The sequence below is a fragment of the Sturnus vulgaris genome, chromosome 13 (genome assembly GCF_052056855.1).
Source record: "Sturnus vulgaris isolate bStuVul1 chromosome 13, bStuVul1.hap1, whole genome shotgun sequence".
In the NCBI taxonomy this organism is placed as follows: domain Eukaryota; kingdom Metazoa; phylum Chordata; class Aves; order Passeriformes; family Sturnidae; genus Sturnus; species Sturnus vulgaris.
Genome location: NC_142255.1, coordinates 1,104,982 through 1,124,239, shown reverse-complemented (window position 1 = coordinate 1,124,239; position 19,258 = coordinate 1,104,982). Strand labels below are relative to the sequence as shown.

The window sequence follows — 19,258 nt, the reverse complement described above, 5'->3', positions numbered from 1 at the left end:
GTTCTTTCGTGGCAGTTCTGGATGTGAGGCGCAAAGCTGTTATTTTAGAGGTTCTCCTGCCTCTGGGGCAGCCAACCATGGTGGCTCCTTGGATCTTATGGGAGCCTGTCCTAGGTTTATCTGTGCTTCCTCCGGGTGGACAGCCCAGGGATCAGGCTGTGCCTCAACAGAAGTTGCTTTTTATAACCCTACTGGTCACTTTCAAGTGCTTACATGAAAAGTGTTAAATTTCCTTGATTAAATGAAAGTGAGTCTCCTTGGTGTGTCCCTCCAAGGAAAACTTGCTTAAACCAATTAAACACAGCTTAAACCACCACCACCTCACCCCGGAATAAAAACAAAATATTTTGTGTTTTGAGAAGGAATGTCTGTATTTATGTTTGTTGTGAAATTTAGTTTAAGTAGTTACTTAAAGAAGCAAATACTGTAATAACTGTAGCCAGTACTTAAATAACACATTGAAAACTCTGAGCTGCAGTCAGATAATTTATAAATCATCTGGCAGCTCTTACAGTGAAGTTTTTGCTGCTCCAACCACCTGTTCCTTAAAATTTCCTCTTCTTTTTGGTCTTGCAGTAAATGCTTAATTTGCTTTGAACCCAGTACACTGCATAGCCTGAGGTGCCAGGGATAAAGTCATGGAGTTCCCCCTCGTATTTCTTCATGTCCCGTGCAGAGGCATAGCCTGTGGAGAGAAAATGGACACATTGAGTCCCTGCTCCATCTGCCCCATCCGCAGCCCTTTCCAGGTGTATTTACCTGTCACCATGTTATTTTTTGGGTATTCCTGGAGGGCACGGTATGGAAATTCTCCCTGGGCAGGTGCTTCAGAGTCTGTTTCTTCACTGCTATATGAGGAGGGAAAAAAATCTGTGTGTTAATTCCTGTTTGTTAGGACTGTTTGGAATCGGGGGTGCATACAAATCCCACCACCCAAGGTAGGAAAATACCTCTCAGCCAGGTCTAGCACTTCCTCCCCTGTTTCTTCCTCACTGCCATTTCTTGCCACTTCTGGTTCCTCTGCCGTATGTTCATTGGGCTGGGAGTATCAGTGCAAGGATGAGTGACAATTGTGCCCTGGGTCACCTGCAGAGCACCTGAGACACACTCTGAGTCCATTAATTTTTAGAGCTCACGATTTCAAGCATAATTCAGAGTTAAATTTTAAATCTAAGGGCATTCCTGCTTCAAGAGTGCTGGGAAGTTGCTTTGAGGGGAGAGTGGGCAGTGACATGCGGAAGGAAAACAACACACCAAAGGGCAGCCTGTGGCAGTTGGAGTTCCTGGAATTCTCCTGGGAGACTATATATGTCTGGGCAAGGGAGACAATCCTTCCACTGCTATCCCCCTCAGGATGTCATGCTGGGAGGGATACAGAGTACAGCAAGCACAAGGAATCAAAATCAGTTAGGTTGGAAAAGACCCTCGAGTCCAACCAGTGACCAATCACCACTTTCCCAACCAGACCAGAGCACTGAGTGCTGTGTCCAGTGATTCTGGACAGCTCATTCCAATGCCTAATCACTCCTTCCAGGAAGAAATTCTTTCTGATGTGCAACCTACACCTCTCCTGGTGCAGCTTAAGGTGGTGTCATCCTGTCCCTTGGTCCCTGGGAGCAGTGCCTGACCCTCACACAGCTCCACCCTCCTGTCAGGAAGTTGTGCAGAGCCAGAAAGTCCCCTCTGAGCCTCCTTTTCTCCAGGTTCAGCTCCCTCAGCTGTTCCTGGTGCTCCAGACCCTCTGTTCCCTTCTCTGGACCTGCTCCAGCACCAAAATGGCCTTCCTGAATTTAATTGAGGGGTCCAGAACTGAACACAGCACTCAAGTTGGGGCCTCAGCAGTGCCCAGTACAGGGGAAAAAAATCACTTCCTGGTCCTGCTGGCCACACTACTCCTGACACAGGCTAGATGCCATTGGCATTCTTGGCCATCTGGACTCATGTTTGGCTGCTGTTGATCATTACTCCCAGGACCTTTCTTGCTGGGCCACTTTCCAGCCACTCATCTCAGTCTGTAGCTCTGCAGGGATAATTGTGGCCACAGTGCAGGATCCAAACCTTGGCTTTGTCGGCCCTCATACAAATGACCTTGGCCCATTGATCCAGCCTGTCCAGGTCCCTCTGCTGAGCCTTCCCAGCCTTCAGTAGAACCACGTTCCCACTCAACGTGGTGTCATCTGTTTTTCTGCTAGTGGTGGACTCAGTCCCCTCATTTGGATGGGAAATGGTGCCAAAAGCTTTGCTGATGTCCAGGTAGGCACATCCACAGCCTTTCCTTCATCCATCAGGTGGGTCCCCTCATCATGAAAGGAAATCGGGTTGGTCAGGTAGGACCTGCCCCTCCTAAGTCCATGCTGGCTGGGTCTGATCCCTTGGTTTTTCTGTATGTGCTGTGTGATGGCACTCAAGGTGATCTCTTCCATAACCTTCCCTGCCACAGGTCACACTGAAAGGCCTGTAATTCCCTGGATCCTCCTTCCAACCCTTCTTGTGGATGGGTGTCACACTGATACCTCATTATCTGGGACCTCCCCAGTGAGCCAAGACTAATGATAAATGATAAAGAGTGGCTTGGCAAGCTCTTCCTCCAGCTCCCTCATCACCGTGGGATGGATCTCATCCAGATCCACGGACTTGTGAGCATCTAAGTGGCACAGCAGGTCACTGACTGCCTCCTCCTGGATTTCTGGGGGTCCATTCTGCTCCCTGTCCCTGTCTACCAGTTCAGGGGGCCATTTGTCCTGATACAAGCCGTCTTAGTGTTGAAGGCTGAGGCAAAGAAGGTCTTAAGTACTTCAGCCTTTTCCTAGTCTTTGGTGATGGGCACTCCAATAAAAAATGGAACTTTTCCTTGGCCCTCCTTTTGTTAATATTTATAAAAGTATTATCCTTTACAAAGGTGGTCAGATTAAGTTCTAACTGAGCTTTCACCTCCTTACTTTTCTTCTTTCTGCGTAACCTAAGGACATCCTTAAACGCTTCCTGAGTTGCCTGCCCCTTTTCCCAAAGGTGATACATGTCTTTTTTTTTTCATAAATTCCTGTGAAAGTTCCCTGCTCGGTGCAAGCTCATCCTTCAGCACATACATGTGTAGTAAAAATTTTTCATCTTACCTGTTCTTCAAGGGCATCTGCCTTCTCCCAAATAAACCAGCCAATTTTCCTTCTGATTTCTGCCAAGAGCAATAAAGCTAGTGACTGTGAGAGCATCAAAGAACAGGACTGTGGTGGTCGCTGTGATGCCCTGCAGGTGCCTCTGGGGACAAGCCCAAATGCAAGGTCCTGCCCCTGGGCCAGGGTAATCCCAAGCACAAAATCAGGGTCGGCAAGAATGGATTGAAAGCAGCCCTCAGGAGAAGTACTTGGGAGTATTGGTAGGTGAGAAGCTCATGGATATGACCCAGCCACGTGTCCCGGGCTCATCCCACAGTGTGGGCAGCAGGTAAGGAGAGGATTCTGCCCCTCTGGCCCACTCAGGAGCAGCAGTACTCCTCCAGCTCTGGGGGCCCCTACAAAAGGGCATGGAGCTGCTGGACAGAGTCCAGAGAAGGCCATGGACATGCTCCAAGGACTGGAGCCCCTCTGCTCTGGAGCCAGACTGGGAGAGCTGGGGGTGCTCACCTGGAGAAGAGAAGGCTCCAGGGAAATCTCAGAGCCTCTGCCAGGGCCTAAAGGGGTTGCTGGGCCTGGAGAAGGACTTGGGACAAGTGCCTGGAGTGATGGGACAAGGGGGAAAGGCTTCAAACGGAAGGCAGGATTAGATGGGATACTGGGAGAGTGGTGAAGGCCTGGCACAGGTAGCCCAGAGCAGCTGTGGCTGCTCCATCCCTGGCAATATTCAAGGTCAAGCCATTCTGTGGATCATACTTTGCCCTCTGGGAGGAAGAGCCACTCCAAAGCAGAAGGAAAAGTCCCTCCCTACAGGCAAGTAACTGACAGTTCTAGTTTGCACCAAGGCTGCACTCATGGGGGATTTCCCTGGGAAAATATCCCCAGATTATTTTTTTGCCTGACCTTCTTGCAGGCAGGCAGGAGGCAGGACGAAGTGGCCCAGAACCACTGGGGGCTTCTCTCCGGTGCCAGTGTCTGCACACACTGAGAGGTAACAGGAGTGAAAGACCGTGGCTCTGCCCTCCAAGTAACTGAGGCTCTCGTGTATGCTGGAAAAGAGAAAGAGAGCTGGTGTCCAAAGGGGAACCTGGAAGCAAAACAAAACTGAAACGTTTAGAGGAGTATTGTCATTAAATCTGCTCTGATATTTTTGCCAAAAGCATCTAATTTTCTGCGATTTTCCAGCTGTGAGACTCTACCAGTCACATCCTGTTATAGTCCTGGCTGCCAGCACCTCCCAGGAGCAGCTCGGAGAAGGGACAAAGGTAAACGTATTTTTAGGGATTACACAGTCCCATTCTGCTCTTTGGTGAGGGCAAAGCTACGATTTTTCTGCAATTATCCTTCACCACACTGGTTCCTGCTCACACAGCTGAGCAAGGAAGCGGAGGTGGAGGGTGCTCCAGCCCTCACTGTCCTCCTTAGAGGGGAATTAAATCTTGTTTGCTGGGTATAAGGATGTGTATAATTATTACATTTTTTCACGAGAAACTATCTAAATATATATATATATTGAATATATATGTTTAAGAAATTATCCAGAATTCCCCTGGAGGAACAGGCTGGTCTGGCAGCACGTTGTTGCAGAAGAAAAGTTGTTATTCTGTGTTTATTGGCATTCCCCTTGCTTAGCTGAAGCAGGTGGCTGAAAGCTTGCAAAATTCGAAGCCAGTTTTAAGCACTGGTGTGTTAAAAAGAAACTACTTAGTCCAGCCTAGCAAGGCCTAAAAGAAACATTACGGCTTCCTTTCCCATAAATATGTTTACATTACTAAATAATGAATAAATACAAATATTCACTGATATTGAGGAAGTGAGGAAGATCCTGAAAACTTTCCTTATATTTGTACAAATATTCTATAGCTCTCTATTTTTTTATATTAAGCATTTCAGCCCTTTTCCATCCATTTCTGCTTCCTTTTAGCATTAATTCACACTGGCTTTTTAGCACCAGATTCCTTCTTTGGGAATTGTATCACCTCTGTTTTAGATGCTGATTTTCCAGCAGATAACTCACATCCAGCAAGAAACCAGCACAATTAACTTAATATTTATCACAGTTAAGCCTCTCTCAGCACATGAATGATTTTTCTCTATTCTGAGAAATCTACAGCTTAGTGAGTGTTTGAGTTTTACTGACCCCATTGGGCAATGAGATCCTGGCAGACCCACACCATGACTTCAAAAACACCCCCTTGAATTTTACAGGATGACAGTATTATCCATGTAATACTTTCCAGTAAATACATTAAAGCCTCCTTTGCCCACCTGCGGGTGTCGGGGTGAGAGGCGTCGCTGCTGAAGAGGTACTCGGCATCCAGCCAGTGGGTGATCGTCCCGCCACCGTCCGCTGCAGGGGACAGGGAGCGACATGAGGGTGGGCAGCCAGGGGGTTCCCACCTCGGGGTGACCTGGGATGGGGACAGCTGGTTGTGAAGCTGCAGAGACAGGCCCTGAAGTGGAAGCTGAGATAGCTCCCATTGCTCCCCTGAGGGGTGCTCAGTAGTTTTTCCTCAGTGTGGGGGCACCACTGACTGGCCAAACTCATGCTCTGCCCTGTTGTGTGGGTCTCAGACCTACGAAGGAGTGACAGGGCTGTGCCCCCACTGCTGTGTCCTGCTGAGGAATTACGGGGCTGTGCTGCCCTTCTAATTCCCCCTGAGTGGTGACAGGGCTGTGCTCCTCCCAGTTGCCCCGCGGATTCCTGCCAGCTCGGTGCCCCGGGGCTCCCCTGGACTTCTCCGTCGTCCGGCCCGCTCACCCCAGAGCCCCCGCGGGCCCGGGCTGACGCTCTGCGAGAACCAAGCACGGCGTCCGCGGAACATCGCGGCGAGAACCGCCCTGAGAGAAGACGACGGCAGGAACCGCCCTGAGGGGAGACGATGGAGGGAACGGCCGTGAGGGGCTGGGGGGAGGCGAGAACGGCCCTGAGGGGCTGGAGGGAGGCGGGAACGGCCGTGAGGGGCTGGGGGGAGGCGAGAACGGCCCTGAGGGGCTGGAGGGAGGCGGGAACGGCCGTGAGGGGCTGGGGGGAGGCGGGAACGGCCGTGAGGGGCTGGGGGGAGGCGAGAACGGCCCTGAGACGATGGCAGGAACTGCCCTGAGGGCCTGCGGGGAGGCGGTAACTGCCCGGAGAGGAAGCGGCGGTGGGAAAGCCCGGCGAGAGGGAGAACGGCCCGAGCTGTGTCGGGGAGTTTTAAGCTGCATATTACGGAAAGGTTCTTCCCTCACAATGTAGCCGGGCACTGGAACAGCTCCCCAGGGCAGCCCCAAACCTGAGAGAGCTCAAAGGGCACTTGTGCTCTGAGGCACAGGGTGGAATTTTGGGGTGTTCTGTGCAGAATTAGGAGTTGGACTCGAGCCTTTTTATAAAAACACCTCCTTGCATTTTGCTGACTCTGGAAACTGCTTGCAGAAAAATCGCTTGTATTTCATAAAGCACAAATGAGGCTTGTTTCATGCTTCAAGCTTCCCAGGATATCTCTGAGGATCGCCCATCCCCTGGGAACTGTTGCCAGCAGCAGCAGCAGTGCAGCAACATCCCGAGTACCTCAGAACCCCAAGGATGCTGGATAAAACAGAGAAGGTATTTCTGGACATGGTCCTGAAATGCAACTGTTAAAATCAGCTTCTGGTGTGGGCATGCGTTGTTCTCCTACAGACAGGGGATTTTTGAGTAAACCAGCAAAATATTTCTTAAGAAAGAACATAAAAATCCCACAGATGCAATCAGGGCAGACTTCTCCATTGTGGGAAGATGATGTGTCCTTTGGAGACAGGGTCATTTCACATTGCCTCCAAAGAATCTTCAGTTTCTGTAGTCGACTCCACTCCTGTCCTAATTAGGATGAAGTTCTCCTGGTGGAGAGGTTACCCAGCCATTATTCTGGGGCTCTTGAGGATAGGAAAGGTGGAGCTGAGGTGGTAGAAAGCACTTTGGTAGTCCTTCATAATCCATAGGAGGAGGCCAGGACATGTTCCACAGCTCTTTGGGCTCACGCAGCAGTTTGTGGTGTGTCAGCCAAAGCTGAAACCTTTTCCCCTCTCCCAGGCCACCTTCTCTCACACAGGGACCACTGCTGGGGCTGCCTGGTCCCCAGAGTGCATCCCTGCAGACAGAACTTTGTGTTGTGTCCTGCTGCCCCATGCTTAGTGATTAGCACTGTGCACAACCACCCAGCCATGACAGCCCCACCTGTCCTGGCTGAACACCCCTTTGGTGAACCCAAAGGGATCCCCATAACATGGCCTTGCCCTTCAGCAACTTCCCACGAGAATGCTAGAACTGCAACAGCCTGGATTTTCCTAATCCCTAACAACAACAAAAAAAATATTATAATGAAAATAGCTATGGAACAAGACAACATCCATCAAAAATCTCAAACGGATGTACTGTGACGCTATCACAGCAAATTTTAATATACTCAAGAAGAGACATGGGAGGTCCTGAGTCACTAGGAACCCTTGATCCCATACACATGATCCTGGTTAAATCCATTTGGATACAATATTCCTCAAGCAATCATTCTGATTTCTTCATAAAATAAAAATGAGCTGATGGCAGTAGCATTGGTTTTGGGTAGCGTCATCAATCCCCCACAGTACAACAGAGGACTGGCCCCAACTGCGCTTCTCTATGGGGTCAAGCACAGAGAGAAAACCAGAACTGAAATTCACCAGCACACACATCTGCTTCCCCCAGGCTCAGCTTTACACCACACACTCCAAGATGCATCAGCTGGAGCTCTACCCCTTGGAGCGAGCACCACTCCCTGCCATTGCTCCTTCTGTGTCCCACCCTATGTCCCCAAGGCTCTTTACTCCTTTTTAAGCCTTGTGCCTTTCCTTCAGAGCCACGCAGGAGCCAGGCAGATACCATACCAGCAAAAAAAAAAAAAAAAAAAGAAAATCTCCAGTTCTCTTTTTATTGATGGAAAAGTGCTCTTGCATCTTCTCAGTGGGACAAAAAAAAGCACAACTGACCATCATGCCACCAGGGCTACATACCCACCCACAACCCATCAGAGCCTGTGAAATCAGCTTGGGCTGTCAAATTACTCTGAAGACACATTTTAAGGACTAGCAGTTTATTAAGGTATAAACACCCTGAAACATTTGGAGCAGTGAAGAGCTACCATTTTTTTTAAGCAGTAATGTGGGCATTTTTAGCTATATGCTCAAAAAGTCTGCAGGGATCCCTTGATGCTGTGGTTAAGTGATATTTTTAGCAAGGCTTATTAGCGAATTTCTGAAAGGAAGCTGATCACTCTTGTGCATATGATGAAGAATGGACACAGGCTTGAGAAGACTTTGACTTCCAGGATGATCTGCATGGAGAGAGTAGATTGACATCAGTCACTCTAGTGACACCTTCAACTGTAATTATTTTAGGATTAAAAACCAGTTTCCTCAGAGCAGGCTGACTGCAGTGTCCTTTCAGAACCACTTTCCAGTGAGATTCAGGTAAAAATCCTGCAGGAACTGCTTTTCTTTCCCCTCCTTGGTGGAGTTCAGAGTTCAACAAAGAAGGATCCTTTGTTATCTACCCCAGAGAGTTTGTCCTGCTCTCAACTCTTTCCATGCCAGCTCAGTAAATCCTTGTCCCCAGACCACAGTGAAGGCACCCACATCCCACCTCCACCCAGACTTGTGATCCCTCACCAGTGTCCCACCAACCAAAGCCTTGGTGCTGTGTGGGCGCAGCACATTCCAAACCCAGCCTTCGGGCCAGGTTTGCATCCTCACTGCCCAAAGGTGAGTGACAAAGCAGAGAAGTGACTGTATACAACTTCTTAGAGCTCTGCAGGAACTGGGGCATTTCATGTAAGGGTCCTGTCAAGGCTTGTTCCAGGCACAGTTAATCACTATTTCAACCAGGGTTACATCAGCTGGGCCACATATTCAGTTTCTTTTCCCTATCAAGTGTTAAACTAGAATTTCCCCATTGCTAAATCCAGATAAATAGATAGTTTGAAGAACTTGGAGCCCTCAGACTGAGACACTGGTGAATAAACCCAGAAGTGTTTCTGGTTTGTGCTTCATGAATTCCACATTGCGCTGCCCTGCCATCCACCCTGTGGCACAGAGATCTCGAGTACAGTGACTTCCTGCTCCTCCCCTGACAGGATACAGCACGTCAGGGCCCGAGGGAGCTTTAGGGGACCTGCGACAACTCTCTGCGGTATCTAGCTAGCACAGCAACAACATGCAGAGAAGATTTCCTCCAAAGTTCTATTGTAGGTACAGGATGGCCAAAACCAGACCAAAATAGTGGGCAGAAAGGGCGTGGGAAGAGTTTTGTGTCCCAAACCAGCACTAATATGATCTATTTTTTGAGTGCAGTTGCTTCCGGTCCTCAACTTTTCAAACCCTCCCCCCCTACAGACATACGTGTGTGTTTCCCTTGCTAGCATGGCATATGCTACTATAGGAATAACTCACCATGAATTATCCCAGCTCAGAAGTCTGGTTCTGCAGGAAAGAAGCACAGAGCATTAGATTTGGTGGCAAAGGGCACAGTCTCTCCCCTGTCCCCACCAAGGTTCCCCCCCGGAAACAGCCCCAGTGTGGTAACCAGAGTTGCCCTCAGCTATAGCTGAGGCTTGGTTACCACCATCAGCCCCAACCGCTGCATCCTTCTTTATATTCACACAACATAAAGCAAAAATTCACTGCATGACCCATCACTTTCTAGTTAAAGTCACCAAGGCAGAGATCGGGTGACAGGGCATTACCAAATCCTTATGGATTAACACCAACGCGTGTCCTCCCTGAATCCTTCACAGGCACATGTAACAGCCTTTCCAGATAAAACCAAGTTAATTTTCTGTCTCTAACACAAGACCTTCAAACCCCACTCCGTTACAACACCCTGCTTCCCAGGAAAAGAGACAGCATGGATATAAAGCAAGAAGCTCCCACATGCAGGAGGGAAGGCACAGCATACCCCATCGGTAAATGAGTGGCTCGGCCATGGAAGAATGCACCACCCTGCAACTGAAGGTGTCACCCCTTGTGGGGATGAAGGGCACATAGACCAGGCGCTGGAACTGCCACTTCTCGTTGAAGGACAAGTCTCCGTACTTGACGCCGGGAATAGAATTCCCATTCTTCAGGAGTTGGATGTCAATCTTGGGTGGGTGAAAGCCAGTGACGAAGCAGTGGAGGGTGTTCTCCTTTCCCTCCTCGGCGCGTGAACGGGCGTAGACTTCGACCTTCGGCGCCTCTGGAGAGAGGGCGAGGGCGAGTGAGAAGCGGGGCTGCGGTGGGCATCGCCTCGATGCCAACACTCGCCCACCCACCTGGGCACAGTGACCCAGACCCGCCGGGACCCCGCGGCCCTTCAGCCCCGTCAGGACCCTTCGCGCCGCCCCAGGCACTCACCACCGGCCGCCTCCTGGCCCAGCAGCGCCAGCAGCGCCAGCACACCGAGCGCCAGAGCCCCTCGCGCCATCGCCGCTCCTCGCTGTCCCGCCGTTTCCCGGAATGGCCCACCCCTGCCAGCACTCCGCCTTTTATAGCCTCCGGAACCGACGGCCAATCGTGGCGAGGAGCGGCTCCTACGTCATCGGTCTCCGAGCAGAACGGGAGGTCCGGGGTTGTGCGAGCCAGAGCGGCGCTTTCGCTTTCAGTTCCGCGCTGGGCGGGGGGACAGACCCGGAGACCCGGGCGGAGACCCTGGGGCGCCGGGCAACAGCGGCTGGACGTGAGCCCGGCTGGGCAATGGCACCTGGTCTGGACCAGCCCCGGTGTGACCACAGACCCAGGGCAGCGCCCGTCCCCTGGGCACTGCTGAGGCCACACCCCAAATCCTGGGGTCAGCCTTCACCATAAGAAGGACATTGAGGGGCTGGAGAGTGTCCAGGGAGGAGAACAGAGCTGGGGAAGGGGCTGGAGCACCACGAGCAGCTGAGGGGGCTCAGCCTAGAGAAAAGGAGGCTTGGGGGAACCTTTTTTCTCTGCAACTTCCTGACAGGAGGGGGCAGCCAGGTGGGGTTGGGCTCTGCTCCCAGGGAACAAAGGAGAGGACAAGAGGAAACAGCTTCAAGTAGCACCAGGAAAGGTTTAGATTTGATCTTAGAGAAAAGTTCTTCTCTGAAAGGGCTGTCCGACTTCGCCACAGGCTACCAGGGCAGTGGTGGAGTCCTCGTCCCTAAAGGGATTTAAAAGCATTTGGGGACACGGGTGGCCTTGACCGTGCTGGAGGAATGATTTGACTTGATGGTCACAGAGAGCTTGTCCAACCTATATGGGGGTAAAAGTCACCTCTTGCAGAAGATTTTGCATCCAGGGCCAGTATTATACCAACAGCCTATGGTGGAGCAAGCCGTCCACCTTCCTTTATGAACCTCTTTCAAAACCTGCATGGAATATCTCATTCCAGAAGCTGCAGGGTGAGAAACTGACTGTTGTTTGAGCACTGCACAGACTCCCTGACATAAAACATGAGAATTCTAACACCAAAAGAACAGGTTTTCTGGTGCTTCCACCAAAGTCCAGAGAGGCTAAGAATGCTATTGAGTATTCCAGTAATGCTGCTTGAAAGGAAAACAAAGGGAAAAGAAAGTCACTACTAGTGGGAGAAAACAGCAGGATGGTGTAAGTACCAAAACACTAAGTCCCTTTAGGACCTGCTTTCTTAATGCAACTCATTAAAACACAAACGAAATTAATAAAGCATGTATGGAGAACATCCCAAAGGCAGCAGGTAAATCAAGAGAGGCCAAGCAAGGGAAAATTTTGAAAACACTTGTTATCAGTTCCCACTGGCCCAGCTCCTGCTGGGTTTGCTGGCTACTCAGTGACCAGTGCCAGCCATGCAGCTGAAAACACGCAATGTTTTTCTCAATGTGGGATAAACAGATGCAGCTGTGGCCAGAGCCTTATCAAGGATCTCAGGGCTCCGGTAGAAATAATCCCTGAGTGCTCTATCGGTGGCAGAGCTGTTATTAGGGTCACCACATCAGGACCCACCACCCCGGTCCAGCTGTCCCACGGGTGAATCTGGCTCTGCCCAAGTGGACACTCCCCTCGGCTTGGGGAAAGGATGGCAGGACATGGATCCTTTCCAGGCCCTTTGGGATGTGAATCCTGGCAATGACTCTACTGTAACCCACACCACCTGTCAGAATTTCTCAGTAAAGAGGAGCACAACTCTTCCACATTATGTTTATAAAAAGCCACAATGATTTGGTTAGAATAGCCAAATCTTCCACTTTTGGGATATTTCTGCTTTTATTAGCAGAATATTGGAAGAATTATTTGTGAGTGAGTGACATGACCAAAGTGCTCTTGGTATTCAGGGGGATAAGGGCAACCCGCTATGCTTTGTGGGATGCAGAAATTTGTAGTGTTAGTGTTGACTGCTGTGCCCGCTGTTATCTACCAGAGTATTCAATCCCGACAGGGACACATCCCACCAGTTTTCCATAACTCCTCAGAAGGATATCAGCTCTGAGAACACCACGGCAGTCAAGGAGCGACGCGATCAGTAGGGAAAGCTGGGCTGGAGTGCTCTGTGCTCCGAGAGCCGCAGGTGGAGTCAGTAGACCTCTTCACCCTCACTCCTCTCTCAGCTCCGGCCCTTCCTCGTGGGGGGGCACGGCGAGGCGAGTGCGCAGGCGCAGGACGCCGCTGGGAGCCGCCATGCTGTACGGCAAGCGCATGCCGGGGCGGCGGAGGCGGCCCATAAAAGGGGCGGCAGGGGCAGCGTGGTCCTGTAGAGTGACCCGGGACGGACGGCGGGTGGGTGAGCGGGAGGCGGAGGCACCGGCACCGTGGAATGGCGGAGGGCGGTGAGCGCATTGTGAGTGTCTGCCCTACTCCGCTACCCGCTGCCGCCTCCCGGCGTCCCGCTCCCTCTGCGGTGCTCGTTCTCCGGGGCTGGCGCTGCTCGGTCTCGGAGCAGACTCTGCCCTAGAGGTGCTGGTGGGATGCTCTTCCCTGCCTCGTGCTCGCGTGCCGCTCGTGCCCTCGCAGCGGCTGTTCACTCTGAAGCCTAGTGGTGTCTCAACCCAGCCGCACTGGTGCCGTTCCGTGCCGGCATTCGCTGGTACCGGCAGCTTCCGTGGGCTGAGCCTGCGGGTCCTGTCCTCACTGGCAGTGCCGCTGGCTCCTGCTTTTCCCTTTTCCAGCTGTGAGCCCTGTGGGTTGCCTGGCACCACCAGCAGAGGGAGGGCGAGGTTGGGTGCCCCCCCCGGCTTTGGGAGCTTGTTAGGGTCACCTCTCCCTTAGCGAGGAATCTGCTGCTTCTAAATCCAGATTCTCGAGGATTTTCTGCTGGTGGAAGATGCGCTTCTGCTGGAAGAGATGGCTGAGGAGGATGATGAACTCGACCTGTACAACGAGATGACTTTTGGGTTAGGTAAGACCTCAGGGGGGTGCTCGTGTTGGAGAGACGTGCCAGCACCCGGAGGGAGCAGACACCCTGGTGGGCACTGCTCAGGCATTCACCTGCCCTGCTGTGCACTGCTTCCCCCCCCTCCAAGACCGAGACTCCACAGAGGAGGATGTCCCAAAACTCTTGGAGGTACCAGAGATAAACCCTGAGGTGGCCAAAGCACTGGTAGAGGCAACTGGAAGAACGGCTGAGCAGCTGGAGGAGCTGGCCGAGGAGGAAGGCGGGATAGATCCCGAGGTGGAGCAGGTTAACTTTCAGTTGGAGGAAGAGGTAGAAGAGCTGGGTGCTGAGGAACAGGAGGACGATCAGGAGTGCTTTGAGGAGCCCGGTGAACTGGGAGACCCAGCAGTGATGAGAGCTGTGCGGAGTAAACCCACGCTGGAGGTGATGTATGAGTGGACAGGGGGTCCTGCTGCTCCCCCCTCCCTTCACACACCTGTGGGTCCTGTCCTACTGGAGCAGGGAGACAGACCTTTAACTCCCCTTTCCTTGCAGAGCCAGGACTCAGCAGTGCTGGACAGCAGGATTGATACTTGCTGGGGAGAGTTTGGCAAGGAGGACATGGTAAAAATGTCCCTACCCATCTGGTGATGAGATGGAGTGGCTCCTGTGGTGTCCCCTGCTCCCTCCTCCTGTTCACTTGCCTCGTGCCAACATCTCCCTGTTTTCCAGCTAACGATGGATCCCACGGCATGGGACTCCTGCCCTGGCAGTGTCTCACACCACCTCATGCTGGAGGTGGGTACCTCTAGCCAGGCCTTCAAGGGGTGGCTAAGGGCTCCCACTACTCTAGGACAAGGGTCACACAAGGGGAGTTTGGGACACCTGGAGGTGCACAGATATATCTTGAGTGCCAAGGCTGCGAGTGCCCACCCAAAGCAGAGCCTGGGTTTGAAGGAAAAGTTGTTGAATTTGGGGGGACTGGGACCTCCATGTTGGGTCTTCCCATGGGTCCCCAGCTGCTCCACACGGCCAGGGTGGGAGCCCAGCTGGTGCATGGTCTTGATTGAGCAATCACCAAAGGTTTTAGTGAGCTGACTGTTGCTGAGGGAACTAAACTGTTTCCAGCTGTACCCTGTTCCACCTGCTGCTGCCTTCTCCTTCCAGCAGGATAAAGCCATCCTCCAGGTCCTGGAGAGACCTCCACCATCTACCAACATGGCCCTTGACTTCCTTGGCTCTCCTGTGCAGAGGGGCTATGGGAGCTCTCCCCAGCTCAAGTGCCCTGACTTAAGACTGATGTCCCCCAAGCCTTTCCCCCAGTGCTTTCTCCAGCAGGTAACAGGTTTGGGGGCTCTCTTGCATCCCTTCTTTCTCTGCCTCCCCACCTTGGAGGTGCAGCCTCTAGTACAGGCTTGTCTGAGTGACACTCCTTGTCGCCTGTTCTGTACCAGGCACCTGTGATGTCTCCTCGCTCCCCATGCTCTCCTCTACCCTTCCCACCAGCTTGCAGACCCCCTCCACTCTTCACTCCCAACCAGGTAATGTGTTGGGCTTTAAGCTACTGCCATGGGCCCACTGAGGTGGCCCTGGAGTAGCAGGAGAGAATGGTAGTATCTAGGGGTAGCACTTTGCCAGAGGAATGGGAGCTGGAATCCAGCACAGAGCTGGCTGACCCCTCTGGGATGCTCAGAGGGGAAGGCTCAGATCCTTGACATCCTCTCTCCCTCTCAGACAGCAGGGTATGCACCTCCGACCCCTTTCCAGCCTGGGTCTCCCACCGTGGGCAGCCCACCACGACCCCTGGGCGTGTGCTTCAGGCCCATGTCCTCTTCTTTGGACCCTGCTCTCTTCTTCAGCCCCTCAGCCATGGGCCAGCTGAACTTCAGGTAGCAGGAGTGGGATGTTAGGGTGGGACTGGAGGGCCCTACAAATTAGCTGGGGGTCACCTCGCTCTGGGGTGTCTCAAAACCCCCCTTGACTCCTGTCTGGTGTCCCCTGCAGCACACCTAGCCACATGACCCAGCTGCACCCCCAGCACCAGCGCATCCTGATGCAGCAGGGCAGGCAGGCGCAGAGGTATGGGGGTTTTTTTTGGGTGCAGGGGGAGGACTCTGGGTGGTCACAGTGAGCTGAGGTCTTCTCCTGTGCTAGTGTCTCCCCCAAGAAGCTGTGGTCTCGTAAAGCAGACCCTTATGCTGGGCTGATGACTTCCAAGGAGAAGGACTGGGTTGTCAAGGTGCAGATGATGCAGCTGCAGAGTAAGAATATGGATGATGACTACTACTACCAGGTGAGCTCCTTCTGGCTGCATTTGCTGCTTGCTCACCTCAGGGTGGGGCTTTGGGAGCTGGAGAAACCCTCCAGGACTGGTAGTGGGGACTTCTGGCTTTTCCTGTTACAGACCTACTACCGCCAGCTGGAGCACAAACAGGCAGAGGAGGAGCTGCTGGGCAGACGTAACAAACCCCCCAAGCTGGTCACGCCATTCATCCAAAAAGTGGAGACCTATGACTCTGGTGAGATGCTGGGGCAGGTGTCGGGGGGGCTGGGCAAGGAGCTCTGGGGTGTGATGTCACCATGTTCCTGTTCTTCCGCAGTGGTGCGCATCGCTGGGTCGCTGGGCCAGGTCACGGTGTCCACCTGCTACAGCCCTCGCCGGGCCATTGATGCTGTGCACCATGCCCTCGTGGAGGAGGAGGTAGGTGAAGGGAAGCTCGGCTGGTTGGGGCCTTGAATTGCTAGGAATGCTGCCTTTAGAGCTGCCTTGAGCAGTGGGATGGGGCACACAGTTGGAGCTTGTGCTTGACCAGGAGTGGGATTGGACTCTGGTCAGTTGTAGCTGACCATGGTTTCCCCGTGGGACTGCTGTGTGTCCTGAAGTCACCAATGATCCCCAGGGAGCAGCTGGCCCAGCGGTGGGCTGGTGGCAGTGTCTGGGGATGGCTGTAACCTTTGTGCCTTCCTTTCTATCTTCCCAAAGGCCGCAGGGACTCACCGGTTACGGGCGCTGCACAGGATTGAGAAGGTGAGTGAGTGGTGATTTGGGGAATGGCAGGATGGTCCAGGTGTTCTATTTTCATCCGGGGATTTCTCTAAGCGGACACCTACCTAGGCAGGGTCCTGGATAGCCAGTTGGTAGTGCTCCAAGCTTCCTCCTTACCCTGTGTATTTATTTGTCCAGCTCTTCCTGCAGCTGCTGGAAGTGGAGGAGATACAACAGAAAATGTCCCTGGCCCTGAGGGAGCAACAACCCCAAAGGCAGGAGCAGAAGAGCCAAAAAGTGGAGAGTATCTACCAAGCCTTGAAAATCAGAGCTTGCAGCAGCGAAGAGTGAGTCTGTGCTATGGGGAGAGGGGAGCAGGCATGTCCTGGTCCTCGTTGATCTGAGATGATGGCAATTGATGAGCAGGTCTGGGTCACAGGAGGATCGGGTCCTTCCTTCCATGTGTCGCTACAGCCTGTGCTGACCCTGCCTGTGAACCTCGTCCTCCAGTAGAGCTGATGCTGGTCCTTTTGGATGGACAGAGATGCTCCAGGTCCCTTGGGATTTGTGCCAATTGAGCCTTTGTTCCCAGGGAGGCAGAAGATGAATTCCTGCAGCTGCTGTGTGTGCGCAAGGGCAAGAAGATCGTGGCCCGGCTGCTGCCCCACCTGATCAGAAATCAAAGGGAGAAGATCCTGCTGACCATTATCCACCACCTGCCCTTCCTTATGAAGAAGGACATGCTGGATGAGGCAAGCACCTTCAGTCAGGGCAGGGATGGCCTGGGCTGTCTCCTTCCTCCTCTGTCCTTGCTGGAGGTGGCACCCTGGGCAATGAGGGAGGCCTGTCTTGTGGGTTAGCATGGGACAGGAGCCTCTTCCTTGAGGAGGAGAAGGTCTCTAGGAGTCAGCTACTGTCAGTCCTGGTGGCACTGACCCTCCTCTCCAAGTGCTGGGCTGGAGATGTGGCTATGACAGGTCCAAGGATCTCAGATTCCTGCTCTCCCCTCTGCCCTGCCCAGTCTCTCTCCCTGCTCTTCAGCCCGTTGAATGAGGTGGTGGGAGAGATGACCTTCAGCAAACTCATCGAGGTCCTACAGGAGCTTACCCAGGCTCTACCCGAGTCTTCGGAGCTCCCCCTTACCATGGCCTTGAAGAACCAGGTATGTGGCCCTGAGCCTCATTGTGTCCCTGGGGTCCCACTGCTGCTGGCTGTGACGCTCCTGGTGCTTTTCTGCAGTTTGGCATCTCCTTGCTCTATTCCCTGCTGAGCCATGGAGAGAGGCTGCTGTCCTCACGTGTGCCACTGAAGCCATGCAGAGGAGACTTCGAGGCATGGTGAGGGACTGTGTGAGCTGTGAGGGGGGGGGGGGGGGGGATTGTCACCATTCCACGGGGTGCTCACCCCCTGTGCTGGTGCCCCCAGGACAGACACAGTGTACCTGATGTCCCAGGAGCTGTCGCGCCTGCCTACAGCCTCACTGGCAGAGCCTCTCGTCTTGCCCAGCAACCTTGTCCTGCTCTTCTGCCGCTACCTGGACAAGCAGACTGTCTACCATCTGGCAGCCAAGATGGCTGAGTGAGTACTGCCTGGAATGGCTCCCTTCTTCTCCTGGGGATCCCTCCTGGATCCTGCTTCCATCCTCCCTTGGAATTATTTCCAGATATTTACTGGGCTGAGCTGATCCTGGTGCCTTTCCTCCCACTTCTTTGGGACAGATCAGCAACATCCAACATAATCCATCATCCTTTCCCTGCAGATGCTCCCCGCTACCCGCGGAAGCTGACATGTTCTGCTGAGCCCTGGGGATGGAGTCCAGAGCTGGTGGTGCTGCGAACGGGCAGGGCCCGATGCCGTGGCTTTGGAAGTGAACACTTACCCTGGTGCGGGGCACTCTGGGTGACACGGGCAGTGGCAGGGCTGATGCTACCCTGTCCTGGTGCCCGGGGGTGGGTGGGTGTAACTTATTTTGGCCTTCCCCCTGCAGTGGTGAGTGCTGGGTCACGGGACCAAGGCGGGGCACAGGGGCGCTGGGAGCACCTGGGGGGAGGATTTTGTCTATTGCACATTCTGTACAGTGCTTGAAATAAAATAAAAAGGTGATTAATGAGCTGCTCTGGCTCCTGGGGGCAGCTTATGTTGGATGCACAGTGGTCCTTTGGACATTGCTGGGCAGGGAGACCCCTGGCCTGGGACAGGCATCTGGCAAGGAGAAGGGAGGGAGGCTCAGAGGATTGAGGAGGAGAAAGGAATGCTTGGAGAGATGATCAGAGGCCCCACACACCTGAGCACACAGGGAGGAGAGTGGGCTGGGAACGAAGAGATGTGGTGGGGAAGATAAGTCAGAGATTGTCCTGATAGGGAAGTAAAGACTTGTGCAGGCATCTGTCAACATGTAGGGAGGTCTTAAACATATGAGGGTGGGTAATAAAGCACCTCTTGTCTCTGTCAAGCTCCCAAAGGCTATTTAGTCCGAAGTCTTCCAGTTGTGCTCACAGTGAAGTACCTTGAGGCATTTTTGGAAGCAATTCTGACTACCCCAAGCTAGCTGATCCTTACTTTTGTATCTGAGGCTGAATGTGTGCAATGTCTACTCCTACTATGGGACCCTTGGTAGCTCCTGCCTGGTTTTATGGTGAGATTTCCCCTAATTCTATGGGACAGCTGGGACTGGGCCACCTCCACCCAGCCAGAGGTCTAAACCTGACACCCAAAGCCTGGTGTGTATTCAAAAGAGGTTTGCAACAGAAAGTTGTCTCATCCTCAGACTGCCCAAGGTCTAACCCTGAGTGGATGAAACTATTCCTTCAAAAGGTCATCCTT

The 19,258-nt window shown here is 52.9% G+C and overlaps 3 protein-coding genes across 9 annotated transcripts; 1 reads left to right on the top strand and 2 right to left on the bottom strand.

The window, feature by feature from the left end:
- Positions 1 to 444: 444 nt before the first annotated feature.
- TERB2 (telomere repeat binding bouquet formation protein 2) lies at positions 445 to 6,060 on the bottom strand. Of its 4 annotated transcripts, XM_088172828.1 has the most exons (7): positions 5,872 to 6,060; positions 5,379 to 5,460; positions 4,014 to 4,159; positions 3,114 to 3,172; positions 951 to 1,039; positions 760 to 848; positions 445 to 685 (listed from the first exon to the last, which is right to left on the bottom strand). In XM_088172828.1, the coding sequence occupies exons 1-7, from the start codon at positions 5,933 to 5,935 to the stop codon at positions 546 to 548; spliced, it is 669 nt and encodes a 222-aa protein (XP_088028954.1). In that variant the 5' UTR covers positions 5,936 to 6,060; the 3' UTR covers positions 445 to 545. The 4 variants fall into 4 exon arrangements, with proteins under 4 accessions (XP_088028954.1, XP_088028951.1, XP_088028952.1 ...); XM_088172825.1 differs by lacking the exon at positions 5,872 to 6,060 and having other exon boundaries at positions 4,014 to 4,197; positions 5,379 to 5,736; XM_088172826.1 differs by lacking the exon at positions 5,872 to 6,060 and having other exon boundaries at positions 760 to 845; positions 4,014 to 4,197; positions 5,379 to 5,736.
- Positions 6,061 to 8,180: 2,120 nt separating this feature from the next.
- B2M (beta-2-microglobulin) lies at positions 8,181 to 10,652 on the bottom strand. Its single transcript, XM_088172829.1, has 4 exons — positions 10,494 to 10,652; positions 10,057 to 10,335; positions 9,552 to 9,581; positions 8,181 to 8,437 (listed from the first exon to the last, which is right to left on the bottom strand). The coding sequence occupies exons 1-3, from the start codon at positions 10,561 to 10,563 to the stop codon at positions 9,568 to 9,570; spliced, it is 363 nt and encodes a 120-aa protein (XP_088028955.1). The 5' UTR covers positions 10,564 to 10,652; the 3' UTR covers positions 8,181 to 8,437; positions 9,552 to 9,567.
- Positions 10,653 to 12,745: 2,093 nt separating this feature from the next.
- PATL2 (PAT1 homolog 2) lies at positions 12,746 to 18,535 on the top strand. Of its 4 annotated transcripts, none has more exons than XM_088172298.1 (19): positions 12,746 to 12,915; positions 13,371 to 13,473; positions 13,613 to 13,893; positions 14,005 to 14,073; positions 14,182 to 14,247; positions 14,617 to 14,787; positions 14,904 to 14,990; positions 15,184 to 15,338; positions 15,454 to 15,528; positions 15,604 to 15,742; positions 15,854 to 15,968; positions 16,050 to 16,150; positions 16,433 to 16,477; positions 16,634 to 16,782; positions 17,028 to 17,187; positions 17,457 to 17,597; positions 17,675 to 17,772; positions 17,889 to 18,013; positions 18,195 to 18,535. In XM_088172298.1, the coding sequence occupies exons 1-19, from the start codon at positions 12,892 to 12,894 to the stop codon at positions 18,518 to 18,520; spliced, it is 2,430 nt and encodes an 809-aa protein (XP_088028424.1). In that variant the 5' UTR covers positions 12,746 to 12,891; the 3' UTR covers positions 18,521 to 18,535. The 4 variants fall into 4 exon arrangements, with proteins under 4 accessions (XP_088028424.1, XP_088028423.1, XP_088028422.1 ...); XM_088172297.1 differs by having other exon boundaries at positions 13,598 to 13,893; positions 14,620 to 14,787; XM_088172296.1 differs by having other exon boundaries at positions 13,598 to 13,893.
- Positions 18,536 to 19,258: the final 723 nt, after the last annotated feature.

Excerpts from the sequence above, each read along its gene's own strand:
- TERB2 (XM_088172825.1), bottom strand. The coding sequence starts at position 5,591 with ATGGGAGCTATCTCAGCTTCCACTTCAGGGCCTGTCTCTGCAGCTTCA. Across the intron at positions 4,198-5,378 it reads TCTCACCCCGACACCCGCAG|GTTCCCCTTTGGACACCAGC; the intron begins GTGGGCAAAGGA and ends TTTTGCTTCCAG. Across the intron at positions 686-759 it reads AAAAAATAACATGGTGACAG|GCTATGCCTCTGCACGGGAC; the intron begins GTAAATACACCT and ends TTCTCTCCACAG.
- PATL2 (XM_088172296.1), top strand. The coding sequence starts at position 12,892 with ATGGCGGAGGGCGGTGAGCGCATT. Across the intron at positions 12,916-13,370 it reads CGGAGGGCGGTGAGCGCATT|ATTCTCGAGGATTTTCTGCT; the intron begins GTGAGTGTCTGC and ends TTCTAAATCCAG. Across the intron at positions 14,788-14,903 it reads CCCAGTGCTTTCTCCAGCAG|GCACCTGTGATGTCTCCTCG; the intron begins GTAACAGGTTTG and ends GTTCTGTACCAG.
- B2M (XM_088172829.1), bottom strand. The coding sequence starts at position 10,563 with ATGGCGCGAGGGGCTCTGGCGCTCGGTGTGCTGGCGCTGCTGGCGCTG. Across the intron at positions 10,336-10,493 it reads GGGCCAGGAGGCGGCCGGTG|AGGCGCCGAAGGTCGAAGTC; the intron begins GTGAGTGCCTGG and ends CCCTCTCTCCAG.